Raw genomic sequence first — 27,565 nt, forward strand, 5'->3', positions numbered from 1 at the left:
ATGCTGAACCTCAATAGGATGATCAACGATTCAAAGAGTCAGCATTTCATCGCATGGACTGAACTTGGAACAAGGTTTGTGTTTTGACTTTGGTTTGGCCCTTTGTTCATTCCCGCCAGTTTCGTCGTCTCCAATGTAGGCGAATTCAGCAGAAGCATCCTTGGCTCGCATTTCAAGCACAACAACGTCCGTAATCCCTATAATCTGATACGTCTACTAACACCGCTACAGTTCTCAAGCTTCGTTCGCCAACTCAACATGTACGGCTTTCACAAAATCAACAGAGTCCGTCTCACTTGGCTTACCTCACCTTTGATCTAACCTTCGATCAACAGACCCCACGCGCCCAACGCACATCAACCACATCCCAAACATGGGAATTCAGCCACCCTAAATTCCTCCGCGCCCGCCCAGATCTCTTGGACGCCATCAAACGTAAAGCACTTGAACCAGATCCTCGTGAACGTGGGCGGTAAGTCCATCCACCTAATTGATCGAACGGAATTTCATGCCCCATCAGCGTCGAACTCCCAGGCGAAGTCGCTCGTCTTTTAAACGACATGCGAGACGAGAACAAGGCGCTCTGGCGCGAGATCTCTCGACTAGGCGGACGCGTCCCTTCTCATGTCGCCAACACCCTATCACAGTCTAGTAATTCTTCTCTCGGCGGAAGTTCGACGGCTCCGAAATTACATATTGGTGGCGATGATGAAGATGATGATGGGAGCGATGAGGGGTTTGCGTTTAATGTTATGGGTCCTGGTTCCATGGGAGGTGGAATGGGGATGGGGATGGGGGGAGGAGAGGCGTGGATGAATTGGGCGAGTGCTGAGATGCGTCGCGAACGACGAAAAGTGGAGAGACTGACTGGGATTGTGAGGACGTTATGCGATGCGATTGGGTCTGGTGCGCTTCCCTTTCCCCTTCCCGTGCACTGCCATATACTAACGCACGCACGCAGTATCGCCGACACTAATCCAAGAACTCAACGCCCTAAACGCACCGAGCCCCTCCCCCTCACCCGTCCCTCCAAGCCCGATCCCAAGCGAACACAGTCCAAACATCTTCATCACCTCACCCCCATCCCCATCCCCCTCGCACTCACACTCGCATACCCACTCCCCATCGCATTCTCACTCCTCTCACCACAGCCAAGGCCACGCCCAAATCCACCACCCGCACAGTCACCACCCCTCAGTCCCCATGCTCAACATTCCTCAATATGCACTGCACACTTCCACGCCCTCCCCTACATCTTCCGAATTCTCAGCATTCGGGAGACACGGGAGACAGCCGAGTATAACCTTGACGCCTACTCCTGATGTGGAGGGTATCAGGGAAGGATCGGGGAGGGAGAAGAGGCAGAGGAGGACGGGGAGTGTTGTCAGTGTTGGAAGCGTTGGGAGCGTTAATTCTCCGATGGGGAGCGGCTCTGTCTCTGGAATGGGAGGCGTCACTGGTCTTGGAGGCGGTGTCGGAGGGGAAGAAGATGGTGAAGGAGAGATGAACTTAGGCTTGGATCTTGATCTGGATATGGACGTCGGGAGCGCTGGTGAGAAGAAGCAACAGCAGAGGGCGAGGAGCGATTCGGCGCCTACGTGGGTGACGGGCCAGAACGCTGGTGCTGGCGTTGGTGCTGGCGGGCTCACTGCTAATTGGGGACGGCCAAGGAGCGGGAGCGGATTCGGGAGGTGATTATTCTGATGATTGACGGTGTTGGTTTTCATGCCTGGTGTTTGAATGTTATGCTTTGCTTTGATTTTACTTTTTTCACTTCTACGCTCTGCTTTTTTTTACTTGTCTCCATTTTCACGCTTGCGTGTTTTCCTTCTTTTCATACTTGACTGCTTTCTTTCTCTCCTTGCTATCTTCCCTTTCTTTCTTTTTTCAAAATTGTATATGCTTTGCTCAGAGAACCTACTATCGATATCGATCTGTGCGATTACGCTCCCCTATCTGTGTATATTTCTATCACGCTATCCTTCGTCCCCCTCCCTCCTCCTCCCTCCTCCTCCCCTCCCCACCACGCCTACTTATCTGCCACGCCTACTCTGCCACCTTGCGCCACTACTTGGCGCCACACCACACCACGCACGCTCAATCCGTACTAGTACGCACGTCCTTGTACGTATTGTATACAGCGCTCCGACTCCAACTGCTCTAGACACGAGTACGACCATACATACATACATATATCAATCCCTTTCTTTGTAGACGTAGATCCGGTAACCGGTCTCATCCCTATCCTTTTCGCCCAAGATCCCTCTTAAGTAGTATTACTGTACTTTTTTGCCCCGCCTCGTTCCCGCAAGTCTCCCGAATTTAATTCGTTTGAATTCCCTTCCTTTCTTTTGGGTTCCTTCTTCGCCGACTTGGGTTCATTTTTGATTGTTAACTAGTACTAGTGCTATGTATCAGTTGTGGTTTCTTTTTTTCCTTTTTTCTCCTCTTTTTTTTCTTTGGACGGTAGGAATTTTTTGTCTCGAGAGTCGAGTTCAATGGGAACTTGGGGGAGGCATACATACACAACATGATGCATGATGCATCGGATCCGATTTACCTTGCCTTTGCACATTACATTACCTGAGAACAACGTCAACGGTTTGGTGTGATTACGACGTGCGTGCGGGTATCGGACGTCAAATAAGTAATGGGGCTGTCCTTGACTGCGGAAGGAGGGTGTCTATCGATGATATGATGGCACTTAAGCCACTAGTACATACTAATTTTGACTGCGGGATGACGCGAGACGAACAATCCCTTCGAAAGTTCGAATTGTACTTAACTTCTTGAGTTAACCTGGGGGAGGGGGCGTACGTGTACGAGGATCCGATTTACCTCAGGCTAAGTTCGTCTTCCTACCCCAGGACGCGTTTAGTGTGATTGGCCACGTGCAAAAGTCTTCAATTGACTGCCAGAAGGTAGGGTGATGCAATTGCTAGTGGTAACTGTGACTGCGGGATGACGAATGAAGGACGGATATTAAACTCGGGCTTCGTGTTCCCTTGGAAGGCGTCGTGTTTACAACACGGACCAAGGACAAGGATGCATGCATGCATGCCTGTCCATGGCTAGAAAATCTACGTACGTATGTTCCGACTCCTGGATACTCTATTACGATTCCCAGACCTCGTCGCCCGCAGACAGGTTTAATGACAGACGTGAGTCAACATGTACATGGTTGAATGAATCGTTACACGGTCCTTTCAAGGCGGATATTAAACCATTGAAATGACGCATGACGAATGCCAGAGGACGAAGCACAGCTCCGATACCACAGGAAACGAATTACGAATCGAACCCTCGAGGCAAAAGAACGACTACAAAGGTATACTAAACGCATATGTGTGTATTATAAACAGGGCTTCCTGTCACTTTAGATCTACGATAAATTTAGGTGAGGGGGCCGTGCAGTGAGGGTTAATACGAAAATAAACAAAAGGATGCCTGCTATGCAGCCGTCCATCAAGCTAAGGTCTGCATCATCACCATCATCACCTACTAGTAGTCCTTCATTATAATAGTCCGACTCCGATACCTACGTAATTATCGTCAAGCGTGGCTTTTTTGATGGACCAGGACCAGGACTGCTTGCAGAGTGTGGAACGGTACTGGGTGCATCGTGGCCAACTACAGGGGATGGGAGTAATTTAATTCTGACATGTCGAATGAATTCGAGGGCGGTGCCTGCTGTGGGTCGTGAGGCTGGTGATAACGACCAGCATTGACGGATAAACGGCCAAAGTTCGTTCACAAGGGGAGAGTGGGATGGACATGGTGGGGTGTTTCCATGGTGGATATCCTGTATGATTATCACTTCACGCTTGGTCTCGTGCCAGGGCACTTTGCCTGATAGAACCTGAACATCCGTCATGAACTTCACCGAACGCTCAATTGAATTTGAATACGCACCTGAAGCATGATACTGCCGAGAGAGTAAATGTCGCTGAGCGTCGTTGGCTGTACATCATCAGACAGAAGTAGCTCGGGAGCTGTCCATCGTACTGCTCCTGGATACATAGCGGTGGCTGCGAGGTAAGTCGTACCAGTTTGCAGGTCGCCAAGCATGCTTGATAGTCCAAAATCGGCGATGCATGCGGTCATATCCGCGAGGATAAGAACATTAGACTTTAAACGAATGAGTTCGTGATCAGTGAGATGATAGTAGGGGGGATGTTACGTACCCCAGTGAGGTCCCCATGGGTAACGGGATTATTAGGATAGGAGTGTACTGTAGAATTCTACTCAGATAGAATCAAAGAAAAGTCAAAAGAGACGGACAGTAAGTGAGACCAGAGGCGATGTCGTCCAACTGAATCGATGATCTTGTTAGAGATGGAGCACAAATAGAAATGATGCGATCATACCAAATTTAGTTGCTCAGCAATAGTGATGATCGGCCAACTTTTCTCCAGGCAATCGGTCAAAGTTCCATTTGCAGCCCAACGAGCAACAAGGGCTATCGAAACGCCAAAGCCAAAAGCATAGCCCATGAATTCCATGACATTGGGGTGACTGAGTCTTCTCCAAATACCCATTTCTCTTCTCAGTTTCTGTAACACATAACTATCAGGCCGTATGCATGGATAATCAGTGCTCTGACAAACCTTGGAGGTCTGCTTGTTGACTTGAAATCTGAATCCCTTCACAGCAACCTGAAACAGACACCTTATTAGCATATGGACATCGTCGATTCGCATCTGCACGAACCGGGATGCATATTGTACCATCGTCGTAGGTGCATTTCCAGACGTTGCCAAAAGCGCCCCCAGCTATGGGATCAAGACCGTAACTCCGAGTAATCCAATCTGTCAAGTCGATCGCTTGGACAGGGGTCGTCCTACAAGTGAGTTAGTATGGCTCTGAAAAGTTCAAACAAACAAATCGTCACCTTCCGGAAGTTGTACTGGGGGATATGGGGGTAGGAAGCATCCCGGAGAGATCGCTGGCAAATCCACGCTTACGATTATCATTTCCTTCGACAAGAACTGTGCCGTTTGGATCGGTACTGGTGGCTGGTTGGTCACGAGAGAAATTGGACAAGTCTGCACGACCAGGAGTGCTTGGGGATAGGTATCCATGCATTATCAGGTCCTGGCCATGTGCAGCACTCTGCTCAAAGTCAGAGGGGCGTGAAGCCGAAACAGGCGTAATGGGAAGTTGGCCAAACGTGCTCTGGAGAGAGTTCATATCCAACCGCGGCAAATCGGTTCGTGAAGTGGGTGACTGAGAGGTGCGAAGGCTGGGGGTCGAAAAATAAGGCCCTGAGTTGGGGGAAACCGGTGTATGCGAAAACGTGGGAATGAATTCATCTGGCGATATCAGGCCTTCCTGGGCAGATGGGCTGGGTAGGTCAGATGTGCCCGAGCAAGATGTATTGATACTATCTGAAACATTGCGAGAGGTTGTCGCTGAGGAGACGAGATGAACAGAAAGGAGGGGTACAGATTCTTGGTGCTGGGCGCTCGACGGAAAGAGCATTGAGTTGATTGGCACTTCAAATCCTGTACCTGCGAGTCAGAATATCTGATCACGATAACCAGCGGGTTGACATACAACCCAAGCTTCACCAGGCTTGTTGAAGGGGGATAGTGGGAGTGCTGCGGTGAAAGGTGTGCGCAGGACATGACAGGTGTTAATTTTGTACGTTCCTCGAGCGCTTGTAGCGCTCAATGCCGAAGCTCTTGAAGACAGTTGTTCTTGGGAAGGGCTGTTATCACCGGTACCTTGAAATCATGAGACCTTGGACTGGGAATTACGAGCACTTTGGTAAACATGCCTTCATGGTAGTCTTGGATACCCGGTAACCCACAGCATTTGAGAACAGCTGGTGAAGCAGGGGTGAGATGATAAGTGGCACAGGTGCTGGGGTGAGATGATAAGTGGCACAGGTGCTCTGGTTGATGAAGTCAAGCGTCGTAGCAATGTACAGCATGTGACACTTCGAATACTGCGCTAAATAACCTAAAACCTAGTGGTTCGATCATACACTTTTAACTGCGTCTGTACTGTGCAGATCTTCAATAGACGACGATACCTGAGTATGAAACACGGATGAGCGAGAAGTAGATCATGATGAGATTAGTTATACATGCAGCAAGATGAGAGGGTGACCGAGCGAGTAACAAACAGCAAGTGGAACTATCGCAACAAGTCGACGACAAAAATAAGCTATCTAAACTGGAGGAACCAAGATGTCACTGCTCGCTGCAGCTTTTGCGATAAATAAGACATCCTGATTCCGCGTGAAGAGGGAAAAACAAGGGGGTCAGCGCAAAAAAACATGTACACGTATGAATCGAGGTAAAAATGTTCGAAAAACAAGACGAATGAAACAAACACATAGCCCCGCAATCATATCTTCCATCCACCGTTTACTTGAGATCCACGCCGGTCGGATCAAACCATTCACGGAAGTCTTGCTCAAAGTCTGTCCGAAACATGGATGGGTCTAGGTCCTCCAATGCTGTCATAGATTGCATGAAGTCTGCAGACATGAAATTAGGCGGTAAGTCGGATAGATTGGGTTGTGATTGGTTCGCGGGATTCGAAGCCAGGGGTACTGAAGGTGTCCCGTTCGGAGCAGGGGACTGTGTGATGCTCGAGTTAATGGTATTTGGAGTCGGGGGTGCAGTGCCGTGTGCGCTCCCTGTAGGGTTGGATGAAGGCCCTCCCTGGCCTGGAGCAGCGGGAGCGTTATGAGGCGACCCTTCTGGTATACCTGAAGGGTTGTTGATCATGGGTTTAACATCCTTTCCCTGATCTTTCATTGGGCCACCCATGGCTGGTGACGCAGGTGGCGCCATGCCTCCCATGGGTTTGGCCTGAGCCAAATTCTGACCGACTCGATTGTTCTGCGGACCAACAAACTGTTGTTGTCCTTGCCCTGGATGGAAACCTTGCTCAGAAGCACCTGGAGCAGCTGCTGCTAATAAGTTCTTTGTCGTCGTAGTCATATTCTGTCGGTACTGCAGCAAGTGCTTCAGAATAGTTAAGGGGTAGCCAAGGGCTGCAGCAAGAATCGGCGACTTACCGCTGCACTGGCCATCATCATGTTACCTGGTCCTGGACCCATGCCGGGGCTCATGACGTTACCAGGAGCACCCATTGGCAGTCCCATACCAGGATTACCCATGTTCGGTGGAACACCGTGTGGGGAGAAGTTATTCATGGGCGCGCCTTGCATCGACCCAGGACGCATCATGTTACCATTGACCATTTGTTGTGGTACACCCGGCATGCCCTGCTGTTGCGGGTGCGGATATCCTGGCCCGGGGCCCATGGATGATGTTTGTTCCATGGGGGGAGGTGTGCGGCGCTGCCGCTTCCTGTCCGGAGGCGAGTTTTCGCTATTCGGAAGCGCGCCATGCTGTCAAATTTGCAAATTAATGCACCGTGGATATGAAGCCAGAAAAAAAATAGTACTTCTTCTCCAGGGGACGTGCTGTTACGTTTTATAGCACGCTGTTGGTGTTGGTGTTGTTGATGTTGCTGCTGCTGTTGCTGCTGCTGCTGTTGTTGTTGCGAAGGCTGCTGCATTGTTGGATGTCCAGGTCGGCGTTGCTGCCCGGGCGGAGCCATCCCTTGCATGTTCGATGGACCTACAGGGCCGAGTTGTGATGCCTTGGCGATTCGCTGCCGCACATCATTGAAAATTCGTTGCTGTAATTCAGGTAATTCACATTAATAAAATTTCCATAAGAGCGATGACGACGAAAAGTACCTTATCTTGGAAGCTAAGCGACTGCAATTCCTTATCGCCAAAACCCAGCGCTAATTTGACCGCTGTAACGACTTCGGTAGGCATACGACTGAGTTCTTGGTTGAGCAAGCCGAGTTCTGGATTATTCGATGGCGTCTGGTGGGGCACCAACGATGGACTGCGTTGCATCATGCCGCCTTGACCCGGGGTACTAGGACGGCTGGGCGACCGACCCATTGGAAATGGCGGCGTCTGCGTCTGGGGAGCCGAGCCAAGGGATGAATTTGAAGGGTGCATGGGACGATTGAGATTGGCAAGGTGGTTGGGCGGGCCCCCCAGCTGACTCATCGGGGGCTGTGGATGTTGAGGGCCAGCGCCAGGGTTGCCTCCTGTTATATGGGGAGAATGAGACATCGTTGGGGATTGGAATGGAGGGGCAGCGCCATTTGGTCTTGGAGGGCCGCCGGGCCTCTGTTGCCCTGGTAGTAGCTGCGAGAAGTTCCCTGGTTGACCTGGAGGGCCGCCCGATGACATCGGGATACCGTTAGCTTGAGGACCGTTCATTGGGAATGACATGGGGCCCTGAGCGCCATTTTGCATTGGGCCTGGGTTACCTGGCAAAGAAGCAGGTCCAACACCGTTAGGCATCTGGCCATTTGGTGGCATCGATGCTTGGGGTCTTTGCGTACCGTTCATGAAACGATTCATTGTTGGTGGCGCTTGCCGCATTTGGGGCGCATTGTGCTGTCTGAGGTGCTGTTGCTGCATTTGATGCTGTTCAGAGGTCACGGTTGGTACAATGCTAAGAACGTTGTGTCCCACATACCTGCGTATAGACAATTGCATCATCCGTTCCTGTTCCGTTGCTTTTTGCTGTGAAAAGTACCCAAAAAACACTCCACCATCTGGAGTGCCGCATATTGAGTAACCGAGCGCTTAAGGAAGAAGTCAAGGAGGACGTACTCGAAAAGTAGACCCTGACGTGCGTTGATGGGAGGAGCAGAGTCTGGGGGTATGTCAGCCTCTACCAGCAGCTCGCGAGCTGTTTTACGGAATCCGCGCTTATTGCAATAGTCATAAATGTAAATGTTGAACCTGGATGAGGAGCCAAGGAATTAAGTTGGGGCAATGGAATGAGATATGCGGCGACAAACATCCTGTCCCCTTCCCAAGATGGATCCGACGAAGGGGGAGAGGGTTCACCTGCAGGAGGTTGCGCAGGCATTGATCCGGGAGGGCCAGAGGCCATGTATGGCTCCGATACAGGTTGACGAAAGAAAGTAGAAGCACAAGAAGGGGTTTAAAAGATCAGCGGAAGAGACTGCACGTATCGCGTTTGACGGGTGGAAAATAGAGGTGATGGCAGAGACTTGAGCTGTGTAGGCTGCAAAGATATATAAAGGCAGCTCAAGCTGGACAGACAGCGCACAGGTTCTCCGGCCAACGAGTGAGGGAAAAAGGAAAGATATTACAGGACAAAGACAACAGCGTCTAGATATGCCTGATCGTCGTCGACGGCGACGGCGACGAAGTTACCTGGCGGAGGAAGGAGTAGGCGAATGGGAAGATTGAATTCGTGCCAAACGAGAGGCGCAAGGTCATACTAGATGGGAAATTTCCAATTGTCGCCGACTTTGCCACCAAAAAACTACACGCCGTTTGCCGCATGCTCGTCATGGCTGGCTACGTTCCACCTTCTTCCATTACTCTACAATACGTTAAGAACATATGATACACGCGCATTCTAGTGTAACAGTACAGCTTAAATCGCAAAACCCCCTCAATGTCTGCGAACAACAGCGATCTGAAAGTCCCATCCACCAACAATATATTTCACCTCCAACAGCCGCCTGATCTCCCGCCACCCCGCGCTCCCCTCCTCGGCATCCTGCAGATCTGTCACGACGTAAATGAAGTCTGCAGGTGAGAGAAGCGATCGCAACAACGATCCAATTAAAAAAGCAATTAGTGCTATGATTAGAACAGTCGACAGCGGGTATGTCGTCGGCATCCGAACAATGTGTGTTGTCATCGTGGGGCTCGTGCTGTTCGTCTCCGTACTCGACAACCCACCAGGCAGCTTCGGAACGCTTTGAGACGATCGCCGAGAAGATGAAACAGATGGCATTGGTGAAACAAGATCCTTGGCAGGTGATGAGGTCCAGCGAGATATCGGATTAGGATAAGCATTTAGGAATCCAAACAATCCACTATTTGATGGTGGCTGCGGCAGAACCTGCATAACAGTGCCGTTCTCGGGGGCATCCTATAGCATCGTGGCTTAGGGAAGCCCATCACTTTCTTAGAAAGGAACTTACCAAGGGCGGCCCGTTTTCGATCACTTCCGCCTTTGGTCGACTCTCCTCAGGTGCTTCCGGATCTTCGTTGATATCGATAGCAGGGACGATAGCGCCATTATCGAGGAGATCATCCGCACGGGACAGGGGCTCTTTGAGTTCGTCGGGGAACAGGTCTCCATCGTCTGCGGATCTGACGACGTGCATCAGCAACGGCTTGCGCATGAACCACGATATTTGACCAACCTTTGCAGTACAGGCATACGAGAGACCCGATCATCCTGGAGCTCATCGCGCCCAAGTGCAGTTAATGACTCCTTCTCGCTAGCAATCCCAACATTCGCTCCGCCAACCTTCACTATCACGCCACCGTCACTTTTCTTGATACCCAAAGCAGACGGTATGACAGGCTTAATCTCCACTTGTACCACAAACCCTTTTTCATGCAGATCATTAAACCACTGAGGCTTGGGAGGTGCGGTCCTGATCTCGCCTGTAAGCGGATCTTTTACCGTAGATACCTGGTACTGGGCCGTGGGCAATGACAACCTTAAGAGATGCCGCGGTGGTCGATCTGCATTCAACCCTGATGAGTGTAGTGGCGAAGCAGGAATAGTGTATACGCTCGAGCTGATGGGCAAGTCGGTTGTACCTGCACTTGTTACCAATTCCGTGTCGTTCTCGCGCGAGCTGTCGAGGGAGATAAACTTCGCATTGTCTCGCGGACGTGATGTAATGAGCACTTCATAGCCCTCGGGATAGAGTTTCGAGTCTACGACGATCTCAGCGACGAGGAGATCTGTGGAATGTTTGATTTCGCCCTTCAATGTAAATGCGGAAGAAGATGCTTTCAAGGGCTCCGCAGAGGCAGAGCCTGCAGAAGCTGAGGAGGTCCTGCGAGGATATGGCGTGGATGAAGGAATCGAAGGAGAGGTAGTAAATTCTGGAGGATTGATCGCCCGAGCCTCAGGAGTGGGACTAATAGTTGGAAGACCCGCTCTGCTCGGCCTAGGAGTGAGTTCATCAGGTTTACCTGGTGCGGCATTGGTCATCGTGAGTAGCACAACACTACGATGAGTTTGGTTTAGAGGGTTGAATGTCGAAACGATCAACTTCCGATTCTCGTCCTTCTTCCTCAATCTCCAAGATGGCGTGTTGACTCCAGTGCCACCCTTTTGTTCCGTCAGGACAACACCGGCTGCTGGAAGCCTCGTATATGGCATGGGCGAAGAGCCCTTCAGGTAGGTCTCCACTGCAAGTATCGACTTTGGGAGCGCGCTATTGATGAGCGAGTTCATTGCCACCGGTATGGATCCCGCGTAGTCCACGGCAACGACTCTAGTGCACCGTGTCGATGGAATGGCGTAGTTCTCCTTGGTATACGGGTCGAGGGTCTCAAACATCCAACCATCGATATACGCCCGCCCAATGGGCAAGGCATAAGGGTTGTACTTGGATGGAGAAAAGGATGCAGCCGAATCCGGGTTGAAAGATGCAGATACGCAAAAGATGACTGAGCGAGCATCTTGCGAGGGACCAGTCTCTCCTGGCGTGACATCTAAACTTGACAGTGGAAGCCTGGAGCGGGCCATGATAGACGCTTGGAAGAACCCCCGGTCACGGAAAGGAAACCCTCCCTTGGATACTACAAACGCGGTATGACATTTCGATCCAAACCTCTCCAAGATCGAGGCAGAAGCGAATCGGACATCCCACTGCTTGCGACACTCATAGTTCGTCACAACAGCAGCAACCTCTTCTGCGGAGACCCCCTCAATGACTTTCTCGCCTTTGTGCACTGGGATGGACGGCGAGATGTCTGTGAGTAGTTTGCGATGAACTGAGATACCCTTGTCCACCAGCAGAGTCCACCCGGCTTTCGAATCAGGACCACCGCACTGGAGATCTCGCATCCATTGTAAAGCTTCCGCGGCATGTTGCATGGGCACTCGTGATGCAGACGGTGCACCTCCATCTCCAGGAGCCATTGCAGCAACCGCTTGCTGGGTAGTAGTTGTCGCTGATTCCACTGCGGTGTACCAAAAGCTGGCAAGCGGACTCGTGATTTTTGGGGACGTTAACCACGTTGACGCTGGCGAGGGCATTGGGGTTTCAAGAGGTTCAGGCGTTAGATTTCTGGGGGTAGATTCTGTGCTGTTGGGAGAATCGCCATCGGCGTCCCACTCTGCCCGCCGCCGTCGAATGACGCCCACGACTGGGGGCTGGTCGAGCGGAATGCGTATAGGCTTGATGCGTTTGCGCTTCGCAAGTGCCTTAATCTCCTGCTCAGGAAGTTCTTCGACATCGACAGTTACACGTGCCCCATTGACCATCACAACCCCCTTATCTTTCCCAGGTCCCATCGGCCCACGGCGTACGATAGCCAGAAGCCTCTCATCGGCAGCGAACAAAGCATCGTGAGTGAGCGTCAGCCACAGCCCTCCTCCACCTGCGGATAGTCGATGGCGGCGCAGCGCTGAAACACTATGCGGAGGGGGGTCGACGACGACATCAAGTGCAGATGCCCACGTGTCCATATCACACCGGATCTCGCACTCGATCGTGTGCATCGTGCGAGAGTTGGCGGCTACGGTAGATTCATTTGCCGAATCTTCTGTGATGGTGGTGGGTGCTCGGCGATTTTCCGAGCCTTCATACTCGACACGGAAAGCGCCCCTCTCATGATCATATCTCATGTCGTTAGCTTTGGCCCCCGCAAGTCGTGTCACTACTGGGGGACCACCGCACTTAATGACAAAGTCACCAACGCCAGCGAGCGCAGAGATCATGGCTTGTGGTATGCTTGCTTTGTTCGACCATCCTTTGGGATCTGACTGCTCGAGCAAGGTGAGTTGGGTGGTGTTCGGAGAGAGTGTTTCAATGGCCCATCCTTGTAGATCGACCTGTGTGCGAATGAGAGTTGGGTCTTGAGGAGGGATGGAAGGAAACAAGTATGGGTCGTCGGCTGAGAATGAGAAAACATGGATCGTAGTCGGAGATTTATAGACGGTTTTCAAGAGGACTGTGTCTCGACCCCTATACGCAAATCAGAAGTAATTCATACTGACAAGTGAAGTTTGCGCACTGTACGGGCCATGCGGGCTTAGTCTTGAAATGCCACAATTGCGTTAGCTCGTTCACATCTTCGAGAAGCGTTGCATCCTCGTGTTGCTTGTCCCAAAAAACCCTAGCACCAGGCGAAACCAACGCGCCGTACAAGTCCCATAATCCAAGGCCGACAAAAGTGGCTTCTGCTCTATACACCACCAGGGTCGGATCGATAGAATCTAATTGAGTTACTGATACTCCACGTGCTTCCGTAGCTGCAGAAGTTTGAGTACTAGTTCAGAAGCAGAAAATGAAATCCACTCACTCCGCTTCCACTTTGCTTCTGGTTCCTGCAATAGTGACGAGAAGTATATATAACTCCGTTTCACGCGCGATAATATCGTTTTCTCCGCCGCCACAGGTCGCTCAGTCATCGACCGCGCCATTGGTGGTCTTGTAGGCGTTGTGGAGCTCGATGCAACGGAGCTGACTGAAGATGTCGTTTGAAAGCTCACATCCGCAGCACTGGTCGCATCTTGCAGGATCTGTTGTTGTTGCTGCTGCGCGAAAGACAACGGATCGCGCTCTTCGACAAACTGAATGGTCTGAGGAAGACCATTCAGCCTGATTCCGCTGGATGGCGCAGAGAGTTCTATAACTGCACGAACTTTGACAATAGAATGATCATCAGGAAGAGGCGCATGGGATATACGGAGAACCGTTAGTTCCGGTGGCTTACTCCCCACGATTGGCGAAGAAGGCTTCTGTCGCGAGGCAGTGGCATTCCAGGGGAGACTCTCAACCTTCTGAGATGAGCCTTTCATGGTTATTTGGACATCCCACCCTTCATTCGATGGAAAGACGCATTCAAGGGAGCGTACGAGGCGCCTGTGTTCCTTAATCACGTCCAGCCCCTGACCTGTCTCCCCTGCGTGGTCTTCTTCTTCCGAGTGAATCACATACTCAATGGCAAGAGCCTGCCTGTCGAGCTGGAACCGTATTTTCTCAATGCTAACCCCATATCCATGTCCTGCAAGCACCGGTATGCGAGAGCCACGCGCTAGGACGGTCTTATACAGACCCAACATCATCGTGCACAGCTGTTGGCACACAGTGGAAGCAGAGCCAAAATTCCAGATTGCGCGAAGGTCGTGCTGCCAGAAACACGTAATGCGAAGGCGTGGCTGCGCCATAAATGTAGACATGCGCCTTTTGATTTGATCGGCCGGGGAGTGCGGCTGTGGGGCTGTGGATGGTTGAACATACTGGATACACCAAGCGAACACTGAAAGTTATTAGCGAAGCGAAAATGGAATAACGAAACAACTTACATGCAACATGAGATCTGACGTAGGGTGGTGATGGCCTCAAGTACGCTGGCTCGTCAGATGAGCGTGGCAATGAGGTGGAAATATCTATTATCGTGGATGTATCCTGGTAAATGCGTGAAATCGTTACAGCATCTCGTGGACTGCATAACAATCAATATAACTCAAAAACGAACAAAAAACCACAAACTTGGCAGGCCAACCAAGCGTAAAATTAGTCTTGGATATTCGCGTCTGACGATCGAACATTTCTACCAAATGCGCACTCTCAACTGCGGGGTCCCACTCCTGTCTAAGTTCCGGAGTGGTAATGACGGCCTTCCATGCGTCGAGAGAAGCAGATTGGTCGGTAATTGGGACGTCGAGGACGACTCTGTAGACATTCTCACCCGACTTGATAGCTTTGCGGTGCACAGCGATATCGGTGAGCTCAGGAGTTGTGAAGGCGCGTGCTTTTCCCTTGCCTGACGGGGATGAATCACTTGCTAAGGAAATATGCTTCCATTCCGAGGAGGAATGAGAGGTAAGGAGCTGGCGGAAAGTGGCTTCAGAGCCATCCAGTGCATCCTTCCAGGTTTGACGGAGCCTAAGGCAGAATGTGACATTAAGAGCTTTGAGTGATGAAGAAGAAGAAGAGCAAACCTTGTACCGTCAGTCATACCACAGACCAGTTAAACAACAACGTTACTGGAAGCTTGAGCTCCAAAAGCCTCCACCAACGTCAGTACTACGGAACACGCCCCTCCCATTTGTAACGCCACGTGGCGAAAGAGCCTTTACCAAAAAGGAAATGCTACTTTCTGGTGAACACTTGTACTGTCCCAGATATATCATATCGATCATCTGCCAGCTTTCATCATTCCGAGTCACAGCGATAGCAGAGAGTGTCGACGACGATGGCTATACAATCGATGCTAGAGACCGTTCAAGACAATGGCACGACCTGGTCCGTGATACATGTTTAAATTCATTGATTCCGCAACTAACACCAAGTAGTGAGCCCGCTAACGAGAACGACCGGATACTGAGTATCCAGTCACACGTCGCATACGGTTATGTGGGCGGAAAGGCTGCCGTATTCCCCCTCCAATGTATAGGCTATGATGTTGATGTACGCCTTTCGTTTCAAGCTGAACACCCTCTAACAGTACCTAGGTAGTCAACACCGTGAATTTTTCAAATCACACCGGTGAGTTTACCACTAGGTCTACCATTACTGCTCAATCAAATTGTGTCGAACACAGGTTATGGACGATTCGGCGGAACCAGAGCATCTGCAGAAGAGTTAGCGACGATTTTCAAGACGATGGACGAGGCTGGCTTGTTGGCTCCCCACAGACTTCTCACAGGTTACATACCAAACGCCGCCGCTTTGCAAGTCATAAAGGAACTTGCGCAAAAGCTTAAGTCACATGACCCGCATCTCATATACCTCATGGACCGTAAGTTTCCAATAAAACCTCGCCAGGATTTATCTTATGTCGATACCCCCCAAAACAGCTGTGCTCGGTGACTCAGGGAAGCTCTATGTATCACAGGATGTAATACCCATATACAAGGAGATGTTTTCTTTTGCAACGATCATCACCCCTAATTGGTTCGAAGTCGAGTGAGCACGTTCTCCTCATGTACTGATGGTGTCTGATATGATAAAGGACTCTTACCGGGGTACCACTCCGTTCACTAAGCGCTCTGCGCAACGCCCTATTCATCCTGCACAAGCACGTTCCACACGTTGTCATTTCCTCTATTCCCTTACAACCATGGTTATCCGAGGTCCTACCTGAAACCATGCAACCTCCAGCTTCCACAGATAACCAACAAGCCTATCTCCTCTGCATCTCCTCATCCCGTACAGGGACAAGCTCCAATTCCACAGTTCACGCCAGACGCGTCCCACTGATCCCAGGATACTTCTCCGGAGTCGGCGACCTATTCTCCGCACTAACTCTCGGGCACTTCAACCCGTCCCCCACGTCTTCCGACGGCAAGTTTCATTCGGCTACACAGACCCCATTATCATTCGCTGCTGCCGCCGCTCTGCACAAGACACACTCGATCCTTGAGTTCACCAACGCCTTTGCAGCGCGGCTTCCTCCCGAAGACCGCACAACCACTGATGATGAGCGTGATGAAGCTGAGCCCGTGCGAAAGGACAAACGAATGAGGGGCAGAGAGCTTAGACTTGTGCAGGGGCAGCACATATTGCGGGAGGAATGGAGGGAGGGGCAAGGGAAAGATCTGCAACTCTGGGACGCTTTCTGGGACTCGTGTTAAGAGAGAGACCAGTTTAACTTATCATATTAACCCGCAGCACATCTAACATTATGATTTTTTCTCTCTTGTATTTCCTGAGAATTTTCACGATTTGATGCCAGCATTACTGCAGTCGAGAGTTTACCCCTCTAATTCCGAAAGCACTACATCACTCAATAAACGAGCATAAAGTATGTACTCTCTAGACAACCTAGCTATGACCCTACCCCACCCTGCTGCACAATCTCCATTGGCGTCACGCTTCCTTGACTAGACGCCGGTATTGACGATGCCGCAGTCCTTAACTGCTCCTCTGTCATCCGTCTGCGCCGCTCCCCCACCTTCCATATCACATCCTTCAACTCCTGGACAACCTCCCCACCCGGCCCCCACCGCTCAATCTTAGGCGCATGCTCATCAGTCCCGACCCCAACTCCACCCCCACTCTCCCGTCGTGCCTTCGCAAGCTTTATCCGCTCCTCCCTCGTCATCTTCGACCGCTCACGCGTGTACGCCGGTGAAATCCCCGTCTCGGCTTCAAACACCTGCTCGATGCCGGGCGGAGGCAAATGATGCGACGACGCTGCGAGCAGCAGAGGGGAAGACGCATCATCTGCATCGAACGTCTCTCCGGTCGGTGATATCACCGTCAGCCCGATGTCCTCGTTTTGCGCCTCAATGTTTGGTGATGCTTCCTCAGCCTTGTCAGAGTCGTCGCTGCCCATGTCAGGAGCTAGGGTGGGCAAGTCTTCTGGCTCCTCTGGGGAGGGGCTGGGCGGGTGTATGATGTTCGTGAGCCTCTCCCGGCCACGCTCACACTCCCGCAAGGCAAGACCAATCTCGCGCCGCAGACGTTCATAGGCCAGAAGAGCAGGGTGGCTAGAAGGTTCCTCCATGGAGGACGTTGACAACTGTAAAGAATGCCCGAGCGGTGACTCTTCTTTCAGCGAGGTCACACATTGCTCAAGGTGATCTCGCGCATCGTTAAGAGCAGATGAAATAGCATCGACGTGGGCTGCAAACCGTGCAAGGTCACTGGGCAGTGGCGCGAAGGACGTGATTTGAGAGATCGAGTGCGAAAGAGGGCGGGTGGAGAGTGGAGGCGATGGTAGTGAAGAAATTTGCACATCAGATGAAGAATCTGATGCAGCTGCATCCTTCAAATGCTGTTCCTGCTCCTCCACCTCATCCAGAACCTCACTAAGTCTTGAGGAGGCATCCACTAATGTTGTCGTAAGGAGGCTCATGAGCGAACGCACGTCCTCCCAGTAAGCGTCATCTTCATCCCCATCGAAACGAAGAGCTAATAAATGAGAACATGCGTATCGTTTCGAAGCGAGCGCACTCTGAAGTGACTGCTTCAAAGACGAAAAAGACAGTGGATGTCGGGTCGTTTGCATGCTTGTGTATTTTGAGGCGGGAGACATTGTTGGAAGGTGCCTCGAGTCAGAGTGACTCCTCAATAATGATACAGCAGAATTTCGGGGTGACATCCCAAATTTGGTCATACCCTGACTGTGACGCTTTCGGCGTAGGTCAAGAGCAGCAGCTCCAAAGAAAGCGTCGTCACTCTCTGGTAGCGATGAATCCCCCAGGTGGGCGTCGTCCTCCTCGACCACATCAAGTAGTGGTTTAATAGCTGATGGGCTCGTGGGCGCGCTGACACTGCTTCTTCGTGATGGTGACGCAGCACCAAGGAGTGCGCTAAGATCTGATCTGCGCTTTTCTCTCCTCTTCGCAATATGAGACATGGGACTTCCTGCCTGTGCAAGAGCAGAGTAGGACCCATTCCACGTTGACCTCTTCTGATCGCGGACGGAAGTAAAGTTGTCATGTTGCCGAGATCCTGGAAGAGAAAGTGGCCGGTGCTGATCACCATTCAAAGAGAACGTGAGTTTCATAGGTGATGGTGGAGCATACATCTCCGAAAGCTGCGCAAGGTCGGGCGGAGATGCGATAGCGGAAAGAAGTTGGCGAACGTTGTCACATTGAGTTTGGGTTGTGAGAAGGGAAGTTGACAGAGCCACCCTAAGTGACGAAGAAGTCATTATGGGGGATAATGGTCCGTAGAAGATACTGTAAAGAAGCCGGTCAGGACACGCGTTTCGGTGATGTCAAATCAATTACCTTCGCTCTTCATTTTCTAGGGTATCAAGGGTATCTTGGACAACGGCGTCCCACACCTTGCCCGCTGTGATTAAATTTTGCAATGCTTCCAGAGACTGCGAAAGGAATGGTAAGTCCATTGCCTATAAATTGCAATTGCGAGGCTCACAGGTGTGATGATATCAGGTTTAGAATGTATATCCAATCGATGAACGTGCATATAATACAGTGTGCTAACGAGCAACATGAAAAACAAGGCGTAAAATCGAGCGCTGAGCGCTGCAACAGCAAGAGTGATGGAAAGGGTAACGGGCCATACATGTGGTTCGGGTTCGGCGGGTATCGTTAGGGAAATTTGATCAGTCGCAATGCTTTCAGCCCCGCTGGTACTTCTGCTATGATTGCTCGCGAGTTTTCCAGGAATAGAGGGTGAAAACGAACGACGGTGTGGGTGAGGGACGGGGGTGGTCGCGAAACCGGGAGATAGGAGAGAGGAGGTGATGACACCATACTTGAAGCGCTCAGCGAAAGCTTGCGCGCGCTTTGAGACCCGGTCGGAAGTGAAGAGCGAACTGAGGAACTTCATGACATCGCAGGCGAGTGAAGAGAGATGCAGAGGAAATAATAATATACACGCGAGCTCAGGAACGGTGTTATGACTACGAAGTGTGTACATACCTGAAGCGCGCCAAAAATAATGAAACATATTTTTTCCACTTGGGCACTGTACTTGAAAACAGTTGGCGACTCCGTGAATGAGTGTTGGAGCATTAAGAAAAGTGGACAGCTCCCAGGCATTTGCTCGGGAGCTTCACCCGAATCTGTGGCGAAGTTATAATGAGCAGTGATCTATAGGGACAGTTAACAACAAATTTGCACCTGTCAAATACTCTTCTAATGGATGTCCGTCATAGTAAGGCTGGGCCATGAGCTGGAGTTGAGGCGTTCAGTAACGATCGGTTGGCGATATGAGCACTGGTTTTCGTGATGCGTTCGTGAAAAAGCCGGTTATTAGGTGAAACGAGAGGAAAACTCCAAGGAACTAGAGAGGAAATGGCGAATAATAGGCGTATGGTAGTGTGTAATTGGCGTCCTTAGCTATAACGCCCAGTCCTGCGCAAACAGCCTTCCTCGGGGACAAGAGCTACCAACTATTTGCTTACATAATCTTCGATTCCCATTGTGCTACTTAGCAAGTTAGCATCGTCACATGTTAGCCTGATGGGCTACTCGCAGTCCAGGCTGTCCAGCTTCCCGAGATCAACCACACAGAATGCATACTAGCATGCCTTCCTTGAGTTATTCATATCGCTGGGCTTTCATGGCTATCCGATACCTTCTCCTGACTTGGGGTTGGCTTAAGTATACGATTCATGATTGGAACTTCATCCTAGCCACTGCAGCCAGGGTCCTCAGGCTCATGTTTGCCTGCATGTTCATGCGGAACCACCTGCTGTTGCAAAAAGGACAGGTTTGGCGCCAAGCTCCACCGCTGCGGTTCTCGCCTTCTTCCGGTTACGTGGCAGAATCGGTGAGCGTCATCGTTTGAGTGTTAATAGAATTTCCCCAGCCCGGAACCGCACATTGGGCTCTCACACACACGACTGTTGCACGAACCAGAGCACTGGTGCAGTCTATCGTTGTGTCATGGCCTGAATCGTTGAAGACTACTCCGGCCACATTCAGCAGCTCGGCAAGTCTACACGAGTCGCCGGATCTACATAGCTCCCAGAAGTTCATATTGGCCACACTCTTTCGAGTGGGTGTTCAGAACACGCGGTTGTCTCGGTGAATACTCATGGAGGTAACGAAGTGTCGATCAGCCGTCGAAGATAGTTGTTCTTGTCATGGTATCCAGAAAAGTCACATTCCCTGCATATCTCTAGCAATGTCACAGAAGTTTTCTGTATCAGAATAGCACCCTGGCGTGCGTTCCTCATGCCGGGATAAATGCGAGCCGGCAGGCACGTGGGATAACTTTCACTTCCTTTTGACAGGGCTCATTCGGTCATGATCTCACACTTGAAGCACTCAGGAAAACATAAGATGATGCTCCTTTTTCAACGATCTGCCGTTTCCGATAACGCGCCTATTTGTCGTTCCGCCAACCCTCTATGAATACGACAAATTGCCTAGGGCCAAGATAAAGTTAACCGCACTGCCAGGGCCAGTTCACGAACCTAAACAAGATAAATTGGGCGTTGTTGATTTGGATAACCGGAAGGCTATCCTTGCGATTGGAAATAATTCTTCGGATCCTGCAATGTGTCAGGGCAGGTGGAGCTCTGAGACTGATGCTTTTGGGTTGGATGTCAGGCATCGCCCTAGACGGCCTACTTGTGGGTATTCACTGGGAATAAACGTCATGATGGTTTAACGTTCAACCCTGATGAGTCACTGACCTCATAGGGACCTGCAGTGCATCTCTCATAATAGTATAGTACAGGGGGTTGTGAGTGATGAAGTGTCCGGTAGGGACCACACCCATTGACTTCAGGAGGACGCCAGGCCCAGAGGTTGGTCCTTCATATTTCCGAGCAAGGAAAAGTTCTTTGCAAGGCACGTCCTCACCTCCTTGAGCGCGATGTGAGTATGCTTGGCTTTGAAGTCTGTGCGTTATGTTACTCTTACCACTTCAGGATAGTCGAATGGCAAATAACACTCACTTACACATACAGCGGGTCAGACACAATCGTTCCCGACTATCATCCGAGACCCTTACTTCCAAGCACTCGTGGTGGAATCCGAAAGAAAACTAGGGAGGCAAGATTGAAGATCAGTGACAACAACACAACATTCGATAATTGGATAAACGTGTTGGGGCTTGTGGGTGTTCGCTGGGATCGAACCTTAGGTCGCTGATGTGCAGGGACCGCGACACTCGACATCTCCGACAATACCATACAGGGACTGCCGACGGAAGGTTTTCAGCATATATTCTTCAAATGGGTCGGCAGGGACTACAGCCATAAGAATCAGGAGGGCGTCCATGTCATTGTAGAAGTTAGCCCTTAATATTGCCGACCAAGGAAGTCAGAGGAGCACAGTTGCAAGGCACTGCTTCGAGATTCTTCATCTAAGCAAACCGGTCTGACCACTTGGAGGTTATTTAGATAGCAAATATGATACCATTACTTACATACATTGGGTTGTATATATTCGTTCCTGACTAACACCATACATATAGAGACCCTTGATAGCAAGCACTTATGGGGAATGCAAAGAAAATGTAGGGAACCAAAAGCACGAAGATCAGCAGCAGCCTTAGAATAGTCAATACCAACATCTACAATGTCCGAAACAGCCAATCCGGTCTCCCCCATTCGACTTGAAGTATTTACCTAAGGCTCTCGGCTACCGTCTGAGTCACCAATGTCATCTCGACCTGACAATGCTTCAAGCTGTCGGTCCACCTCACAGCTGAGATCGTACGTCGAGTAGGTACGCGTTTGGAGACCTTTCAGGTTTAGGACCAGGCGCTGACCGGCCACTGAAAGTAACGGACTCGAAAACCTACATGCAATAAATTCACAGAAAGCAACGAGGCCATATTGATGGCCGACCCACCCTTTAGCTAGGAAAAACTTTGGATCCTATGGATTGTCTCGTTACTCAGGAAGAAAAAGGCCCGCCGTGAATAAGAAAGACTGACGTTCGAGTACGCAGTCCTAAACCATAATCACATGAGCAGATGGAATGAGTTGAGAGTTTGAGAGAGTCTCACCAGGAAGTGACAATCATGACATTATTGAACATACTGAGCTGGTTCTTATCGTTGGTAGTTTGTTGTACTATGGTTTTCTACACTCACAACAAAAAAAATAGTTGCTATTCAATCATAGTCAATTACAGATGAAACTCTCCAGATTCGTGCGAGCATGCTCACCATCTCGAACAAGCAACCAGAGGAGGTTGGAGGGGTAGAGAAACTGAAATTCTCTAGAGTATCTCCAGAGACTTCGCGTTGTCAAAATAAAGATTACCGTGTCGAGAGTGAAACTTCACGGTGTTCAGCGGGTCCTACAAATATGAAACACAGCATACTAACCTTCCGATATAGCAGAGCCACTAGCGTTGCAATAGGCCCCATGAGATTCGCGTCAATCCAGCAACTTGAAATTATATAGCTCCCGACTAACCACATATTCTTTGAAGTGGCGGTCTATCAGTCCGCAGGCGGGGCAAAAATGACAATCACATACTTGGCATCGCCGCCACACAGACCTTGGCTAAGTCGAGGTACTGAAACTCTTCAACTGCCCCAGCGCAACAATATCAGCGAATCTCAAAAATGGAAAGCAGGGAGGCAACCTACTAGAATCGTCGTCCGCACCATACGTTGATACGCCCAACAGTATAAGGACGTAGGTCAGGTAGCTCCCGACAAGCATTTTTGTCACGCCCCTTCGAGTTCCCCAGATGGCCCACGCACGCATGAGCACAAGTACTGTGTAATAATTTTTAGCACAATCCACCACTATAAATGAGATGCACACACTATGAATCGACTCTGAAGATAGGATCATAAAGTAAGTGGTGATAAGGCCAAACCAGTGGCAGAACTGGCACATCCAAACCAGTCAGTCAACGATAAATGCCTACTCGTTAAAATGTAACATACTAGTGTGGAATCATGTGTGAGGAGGCCGGCCTCTTCCAGCCGAATGAAAGTCTGCCCAGTAATGTTTCCGTATCGGTTGATAAGAAACATGACTTTCACTACCGTCCAGGGAGCATTCCAGATGTACCGGATCTGCAACCATGGGTATGTTTGAAACACTATACATATGAGTCAACGAACTCACTTCATCATTAAAGGTCAGAAAGTAGTCGTAGATTAGCAAAGTGTGGCCAGCTGCGGAGAATGTTCTAGATAGAAATGTGAGAAGACCGCTGTAGTGTCACAATATACATCGACCTACCTCCGCACCCAGAGGTCATCAATGAATTCGAGCGGTAGAGACATCAGTAGATGATCACCGAACAGTATTCCGGCACAGATAATGACAACGGCCCAAAGAAGATCCGTCAAGCTTTATATGTCAGACGAGCATGCACTGTCATGCAAGGCATGTCAAATGTTCTATTACATGAACGACGTAAGCGGAGAAAATCGAACCTGACATGACATGAGTGAGTGGATCGACAACAAAAGCTTGTGCTGCGGCTTGGCGTTGAAGGTGAAAGCTGAGACCAGTCAATATGTTGCCGGGGATGAATACCAAGGGCATTAGCCTTCGCGGTGTTTCCAGCAATGCACAGATTGGGGAGGGCCCTGAAGACGTACATGCCCGTCCGAAGGCGTCAAAATGGAGAAAAGTGAGCAAGGATGGTGAAACGTGTGTTCGTAAACCACCTGTTGGGGTTTGATTTGAGTGACATTGTGACCATCACCGCTCTTGCGCGGTAAACATCCTCCGGCGTCGATCCGAACTGCTAATAAGGACGGAGGACATTGTAAAGCCACTCAGATAAAAGCAATCCACCAATAATGATACAATCGGAAAAAATGAGAAAATGAACAATACTACTGTAGCAAAAGTTGTGTCGCAGGTACATGACCAACGTCGGGCAAGTGGTGAATCGGCCATTAGCCTAGCTAACGTATGTTGAATACCAACGTTACCGCTGAGATTGAATATATCATTATTAAACGGGCGATTCATTGCCGCGACCTGCCCTGACCTGTTTCATAACCTCGAACTCGGAGCCCAATCAGATGCCAACGTACTAGGGACCGTAACCCGTTTTTTAGGGCACGCCACTAGCGATAAAATAGAATATATATTAGTATTAGTACATGAGACGCTCACTGTGATTCAGGGAGACCATTGAAAACGAGATCCGAATAGTGAACCACGAAGGGAAAATGCAAGCATCGTTTCTGACTATCATCCTATGTATAAATACCCTTGATGCCCAGGTGTGAAGAAACGGAATGCAAAGGAAACGCGAGAGCCAGAAGTGAGCCAGAAGATGGACAACATTCAATCGCCTTTTCAGGTATTTTGATGTAGAACAACATCCTATAATAGATGGTTAGCAATAGAGATAAATTTTGGTTCATGATTCCTGATTCTCACCTCCTCTCGCTCACCTTCTGGGTCACCAAGGGCGTCTCGGCCTGGAGGTGACAAGGAGTTCGTATCAGCGAATGCTTCGAGTTGCCGATCCACTTCGCGGCCGAGATCGAAGGTCGTGTAGGTACGTGTTTTGAGACCTCTCAGGTTCAGGACCAGGCGCTGACCAGCTACTGAAAGCAATGGTGTCGAGAACCTACACGCAAAAAAATCACCGAATGTGATTAGGTCACACGTAAGAAACATGACGACCGACGCACCCTTTACCAAGAAAATGTTTTGGATTCTGTGAGTCAGTCAGGGAGAGCGATAATCTGCTGTGAGTAAGGAAGACTGACGTGTGGGTATGCAGTCCTAAACACCATGAGCAGATGGATGGGTTAAGAGTTTGAACGAGACTCACAAGGAGGCAATAATCAATGCATTGTTGAACACACTAGTCTGTTATTGTCGGCAATGTGTCGCACTATGCAGCTGATCTATACTCACAAGAAAAAGCATGATTGCTATGGGATTGTGGTCAGTTGCAGATGAAGCCCTCCTAAGATCATGCTCACCGTCTCGAAAGAGCATATGGAGGAGATTGGAGGGGTAGAGTTGCTGAAATTCCCTTGAGTATCTCCGGAGACTTCTCATTGTCAAGACGAAGAGCACTGTATCGAGAATAAGGCTTGATGGTCTTCAGCAAGCATGATGGACACAGAAAACGACATCCTAACCTTCCGAAATACATCAACCACTAGCATTTAGACGATGAGATGTCCGTCAATATATCAAATTAAATATAGCTGTCAACGAACCACATATTCTTTGAATTGGCGGAGCGGACTATTAATACGTTGGAAGAGCGACATGACAATCACAATCACATACTTGGGAACGACCCCACACAAATCTGGGTCACGTTGAGATGTGGAAACGAAACTACCCGAGCACAACGGTTTTAGCGCATAAAAAAAGCAGCGAGGCGACCTACGATGAATAGTGTTTATCCTGTGTAGTGATGTGGCTATCAAGATGAGAACATATGACACATAACTCCAAATGAGGATCGTTGACACGCGCTTGGGGGTTCCCCAGATGGCCCACGCTCGCATGAGCACAAGGACTGAGTGAAAATCCTTAGCGCGTACAGCGGTTTTCAAGTAGATGTACGTACTATGAATCGATTCTGTGGATAGAAACACAAAGCAAGTGGTGAAATATGTGAAGCTTTGGCAGAACTGGCATATCCAAGCTCATCACTCAATGTATGTTTAGTCGTGAAACTGCAACATACCGCCATAGAACTATGTGCGAGGAGACCGGCCTCTTCCAGCCGAATGTAAGTCTGCCCAATAAGGTTTCCATATCGGTTGAGAAGAAACAAGACTTTAACGACCGTCCAGGGGGCGTGCCAGATGTAGAGGATCTGTGACCAAGGGTTTGTTTCAATATCATGCATATCAGGCAAACGAACTCACTTCATCTTGAAGAGTCAGGAAATAGTCGTAGACCAGCAAGGTGTGGCCAGCTGCGGAGAATGATCTAGACGATGAGATGCGAAAAGGATGTTACACAATAGATAGACCTACTTCCGCACCCAGAGGGCTTCCACGAACTGAGGGGATAGACTCGGAGACATAGGTGAATGCAGTATAGCGGCAGCACAGACTGGTCACGGGCGAACACAGACCCAGTGCTAAAACCTGAGCTGGCATCCTTTAATGGGGTACACAAGCGCACAAGCATTCTAGCTTCATCAACAATGGCAACGACGTAATATTTATGTCGAGCTGGATCCGACAGGAGACCACTGAGAGCAATTACATTAGTTATCGCCAGGAATGCACATATTAGCGGGAACAGATCCTGAGACCAGCTGGCGCACCGCAGTATTGCCAGGAATGCACAAATTGGTGAGGGTCGTCCAGAATGTACCTTGTTCAATAATCAGTCGGAGCTAGCTCGGTTTGCTCAACTACCTCTGGCAAAAACCCTCTGTGACGGCATTCACAGGGTTCAAAACCCCATATTATGCATGGTACGTTGGCGGCTACGTAAGTTGAATATTCTGCTCTTTGCGTCTTTTCTTTTTTTCCTCATCGTCGATCATGATGACTACCTCCCTTTTAAACACTACTCGCATACTTTCTCTGCCATGGCCTTGGCGCCGCTCACCCCAAACTCACCCTCAACCGTACGTGCAAGTGCATATGTGCACTCAAACCCACCCCTGCCGATATCGACCACGACCTCCTTTTGCTCTACACATCCAAGCGCCACTCCCAAACAACCTCATGCAGCCTCGGCGCTGCCGCATCGACACAACCTCCTGCAACCTCCCACTACGCTGGTGCACCAATACACCTTCCACACCAACCACGACCTTCCTGGTGCTCTCGCTAACCTGGCTATGGGCTGTCACCGCCGCCGCGACCTACCAGTCTCCCGCTGACCACTTTGACCGCCTGCACCTTCCTGTCACCCTCGCGCGGCCATCCGTATGCTTCCTCTCACCACCTGGTGATCTCGTCATGGCTGCCTGCAATCTCTCGTTAATCTAGCGCGTATTCTATGGTCAGCAGCCTAATCCCGCCTTCTACTGTACCTTCCCTTCATTGTACGCGTAAGGTTATACACGTCTTTGGAACATTTATCATTATGATAATGTCACCTCGTGCATTGACTTGAGTTGAGTTTCGAGTGCTTGTACGGTTCACCCACACCTGAACAACACTCGTGCGTTCTTCACCAAAAATACAAAGC

General features: G+C 50.1%; 8 protein-coding genes across 8 annotated transcripts; 3 read left to right on the plus strand and 5 right to left on the minus strand.

Moving 5' to 3' along the window:
- DEU56DRAFT_732810 (HSF-type DNA-binding-domain-containing protein) lies at positions 1 to 476 on the plus strand (the record flags this gene model as incomplete). The annotated part of the gene is made up of 4 exons (XM_041348293.1): positions 1 to 74; positions 120 to 186; positions 232 to 285; positions 336 to 476. 4 exons carry the CDS (start codon positions 1 to 3, stop codon positions 474 to 476), a joined length of 336 nt encoding a protein of 111 aa, XP_041210660.1.
- Positions 477 to 3,246: 2,770 nt separating this feature from the next.
- DEU56DRAFT_790911 (kinase-like domain-containing protein) lies at positions 3,247 to 5,896 on the minus strand. Its single transcript, XM_041352629.1, has 9 exons — positions 5,780 to 5,896; positions 4,892 to 5,726; positions 4,711 to 4,840; positions 4,608 to 4,655; positions 4,368 to 4,553; positions 4,282 to 4,312; positions 4,185 to 4,231; positions 3,913 to 4,128; positions 3,247 to 3,859 (listed from the first exon to the last, which is right to left on the minus strand). The coding sequence occupies exons 2-9, from the start codon at positions 5,479 to 5,481 to the stop codon at positions 3,539 to 3,541; spliced, it is 1,569 nt and encodes a 522-aa protein (XP_041210661.1). The 5' UTR covers positions 5,482 to 5,726; positions 5,780 to 5,896; the 3' UTR covers positions 3,247 to 3,538.
- Positions 5,897 to 9,382: 3,486 nt separating this feature from the next.
- Positions 9,383 to 15,096, minus strand: DEU56DRAFT_790926 (uncharacterized protein). The gene is made up of 8 exons (XM_041352630.1): positions 15,018 to 15,096; positions 14,566 to 14,961; positions 14,379 to 14,518; positions 13,373 to 14,332; positions 13,085 to 13,322; positions 10,246 to 13,035; positions 10,021 to 10,192; positions 9,383 to 9,968 (listed from the first exon to the last, which is right to left on the minus strand). Exons 1-8 carry the CDS (start codon positions 15,032 to 15,034, stop codon positions 9,483 to 9,485), a joined length of 5,199 nt encoding a protein of 1,732 aa, XP_041210662.1. The 5' UTR covers positions 15,035 to 15,096; the 3' UTR covers positions 9,383 to 9,482.
- A 70-nt stretch (positions 15,097 to 15,166) lies between these two features.
- On the plus strand, positions 15,167 to 16,762 carry DEU56DRAFT_790931 (Ribokinase-like protein). The gene is made up of 6 exons (XM_041352631.1): positions 15,167 to 15,321; positions 15,372 to 15,486; positions 15,531 to 15,564; positions 15,620 to 15,817; positions 15,876 to 15,984; positions 16,031 to 16,762. Exons 1-6 carry the CDS (start codon positions 15,272 to 15,274, stop codon positions 16,650 to 16,652), a joined length of 1,128 nt encoding a protein of 375 aa, XP_041210663.1. The 5' UTR covers positions 15,167 to 15,271; the 3' UTR covers positions 16,653 to 16,762.
- Positions 16,763 to 19,891, minus strand: DEU56DRAFT_790933 (uncharacterized protein). The gene is made up of 5 exons (XM_041352632.1): positions 19,617 to 19,891; positions 19,416 to 19,558; positions 18,907 to 19,317; positions 18,759 to 18,853; positions 16,763 to 18,707 (listed from the first exon to the last, which is right to left on the minus strand). The coding sequence occupies exons 1-5, from the start codon at positions 19,663 to 19,665 to the stop codon at positions 16,847 to 16,849; spliced, it is 2,559 nt and encodes an 852-aa protein (XP_041210664.1). The 5' UTR covers positions 19,666 to 19,891; the 3' UTR covers positions 16,763 to 16,846.
- Positions 19,892 to 19,955: 64 nt separating this feature from the next.
- Positions 19,956 to 20,623, plus strand: DEU56DRAFT_790936 (uncharacterized protein). The gene has a single exon (XM_041352633.1). The coding sequence runs from the start codon at positions 20,011 to 20,013 to the stop codon at positions 20,284 to 20,286; it is 276 nt and encodes a 91-aa protein (XP_041210665.1). The 5' UTR covers positions 19,956 to 20,010; the 3' UTR covers positions 20,287 to 20,623.
- A 1,316-nt stretch (positions 20,624 to 21,939) lies between these two features.
- On the minus strand, positions 21,940 to 23,946 carry DEU56DRAFT_237115 (uncharacterized protein). The gene is made up of 15 exons (XM_041345229.1): positions 23,857 to 23,946; positions 23,660 to 23,794; positions 23,543 to 23,606; positions 23,359 to 23,490; positions 23,236 to 23,299; positions 23,053 to 23,184; positions 22,940 to 22,993; positions 22,877 to 22,884; positions 22,786 to 22,805; positions 22,624 to 22,736; positions 22,549 to 22,565; positions 22,462 to 22,499; positions 22,390 to 22,405; positions 22,305 to 22,330; positions 21,940 to 22,250 (listed from the first exon to the last, which is right to left on the minus strand). The coding sequence occupies exons 2-15, from the start codon at positions 23,701 to 23,703 to the stop codon at positions 22,079 to 22,081; spliced, it is 900 nt and encodes a 299-aa protein (XP_041210666.1). The 5' UTR covers positions 23,704 to 23,794; positions 23,857 to 23,946; the 3' UTR covers positions 21,940 to 22,078.
- A 483-nt stretch (positions 23,947 to 24,429) lies between these two features.
- Positions 24,430 to 26,745, minus strand: DEU56DRAFT_237172 (uncharacterized protein). Its single transcript, XM_041345230.1, has 15 exons — positions 26,392 to 26,745; positions 26,281 to 26,344; positions 26,097 to 26,228; positions 25,977 to 26,040; positions 25,794 to 25,925; positions 25,691 to 25,741; positions 25,618 to 25,625; positions 25,537 to 25,556; positions 25,375 to 25,487; positions 25,307 to 25,323; positions 25,221 to 25,258; positions 25,156 to 25,171; positions 25,078 to 25,103; positions 24,835 to 25,013; positions 24,430 to 24,763 (listed from the first exon to the last, which is right to left on the minus strand). Exons 1-15 carry the CDS (start codon positions 26,439 to 26,441, stop codon positions 24,531 to 24,533), a joined length of 1,143 nt encoding a protein of 380 aa, XP_041210667.1. The 5' UTR covers positions 26,442 to 26,745; the 3' UTR covers positions 24,430 to 24,530.
- Between the last annotated feature and the right edge of the window lie 820 nt (positions 26,746 to 27,565).

This window comes from Suillus clintonianus (assembly GCF_016758775.1).
Source record: "Suillus clintonianus strain FC179 chromosome Unknown DEU56scaffold_20, whole genome shotgun sequence".
Lineage (NCBI taxonomy): Eukaryota > Fungi > Basidiomycota > Agaricomycetes > Boletales > Suillaceae > Suillus > Suillus clintonianus.

Bases quoted from the DNA above. Each gene is read 5' to 3' on its own strand.
- DEU56DRAFT_790911 (XM_041352629.1), bottom strand. From the start codon at position 5,481: ATGCTCTTTCCGTCGAGCGCCCAGCACCAAGAATCTGTACCCCTCCTT. The intron at 4,313-4,367 runs GTATGATCGCAT...TCATCGATTCAG, and splicing joins TTGCTGAGCAACTAAATTTG to TTGGACGACATCGCCTCTGG. The intron at 4,129-4,184 runs GTACGTAACATC...ATTCGTTTAAAG, and splicing joins CCCATGGGGACCTCACTGGG to TCTAATGTTCTTATCCTCGC.
- DEU56DRAFT_790926 (XM_041352630.1), bottom strand. The intron at 13,036-13,084 runs GTGCGCAAACTT...ATTTGCGTATAG, and splicing joins AAGCCCGCATGGCCCGTACA to GGGTCGAGACACAGTCCTCT. The intron at 10,193-10,245 runs GTTGGTCAAATA...GCACGTCGTCAG, and splicing joins CGTATGCCTGTACTGCAAAG to ATCCGCAGACGATGGAGACC.
- DEU56DRAFT_790931 (XM_041352631.1), top strand. From the start codon at position 15,272: ATGGCTATACAATCGATGCTAGAGACCGTTCAAGACAATGGCACGACC. The intron at 15,487-15,530 runs GTACGCCTTTCG...AACAGTACCTAG, and splicing joins GTATAGGCTATGATGTTGAT to GTAGTCAACACCGTGAATTT. The intron at 15,565-15,619 runs GTGAGTTTACCA...TGTCGAACACAG, and splicing joins GAATTTTTCAAATCACACCG to GTTATGGACGATTCGGCGGA.
- DEU56DRAFT_790933 (XM_041352632.1), bottom strand. From the start codon at position 19,665: ATGGCCCAGCCTTACTATGACGGACATCCATTAGAAGAGTATTTGACA. The intron at 19,559-19,616 runs GTGCAAATTTGT...ACTTCGCCACAG, and splicing joins ATTAGAAGAGTATTTGACAG to ATTCGGGTGAAGCTCCCGAG. The intron at 19,318-19,415 runs GTATGTACACAC...GATGTCATGAAG, and splicing joins TTATTTTTGGCGCGCTTCAG to TTCCTCAGTTCGCTCTTCAC.
- DEU56DRAFT_790936 (XM_041352633.1), top strand. From the start codon at position 20,011: ATGCATACTAGCATGCCTTCCTTGAGTTATTCATATCGCTGGGCTTTC.
- DEU56DRAFT_237115 (XM_041345229.1), bottom strand. From the start codon at position 23,703: ATGTCTCTACCGCTCGAATTCATTGATGACCTCTGGGTGCGGAG. The intron at 23,185-23,235 runs GTGTGTGCATCT...ATTATTACACAG, and splicing joins ATCTTCAGAGTCGATTCATA to TACTTGTGCTCATGCGTGCG. The intron at 22,994-23,052 runs GTAGGTTGCCTC...GCGCTGGGGCAG, and splicing joins TGGTGCGGACGACGATTCTA to TTGAAGAGTTTCAGTACCTC.
- DEU56DRAFT_237172 (XM_041345230.1), bottom strand. From the start codon at position 26,441: ATGTCTCCGAGTCTATCCCCTCAGTTCGTGGAAGCCCTCTGGGTGCGG. The intron at 25,742-25,793 runs GTAGGTCGCCTC...GTGCTCGGGTAG, and splicing joins CAGGATAAACACTATTCATC to TTTCGTTTCCACATCTCAAC. The intron at 25,014-25,077 runs GTGCGTCGGTCG...TTTTGCGTGTAG, and splicing joins AAACATTTTCTTGGTAAAGG to GTTCTCGACACCATTGCTTT.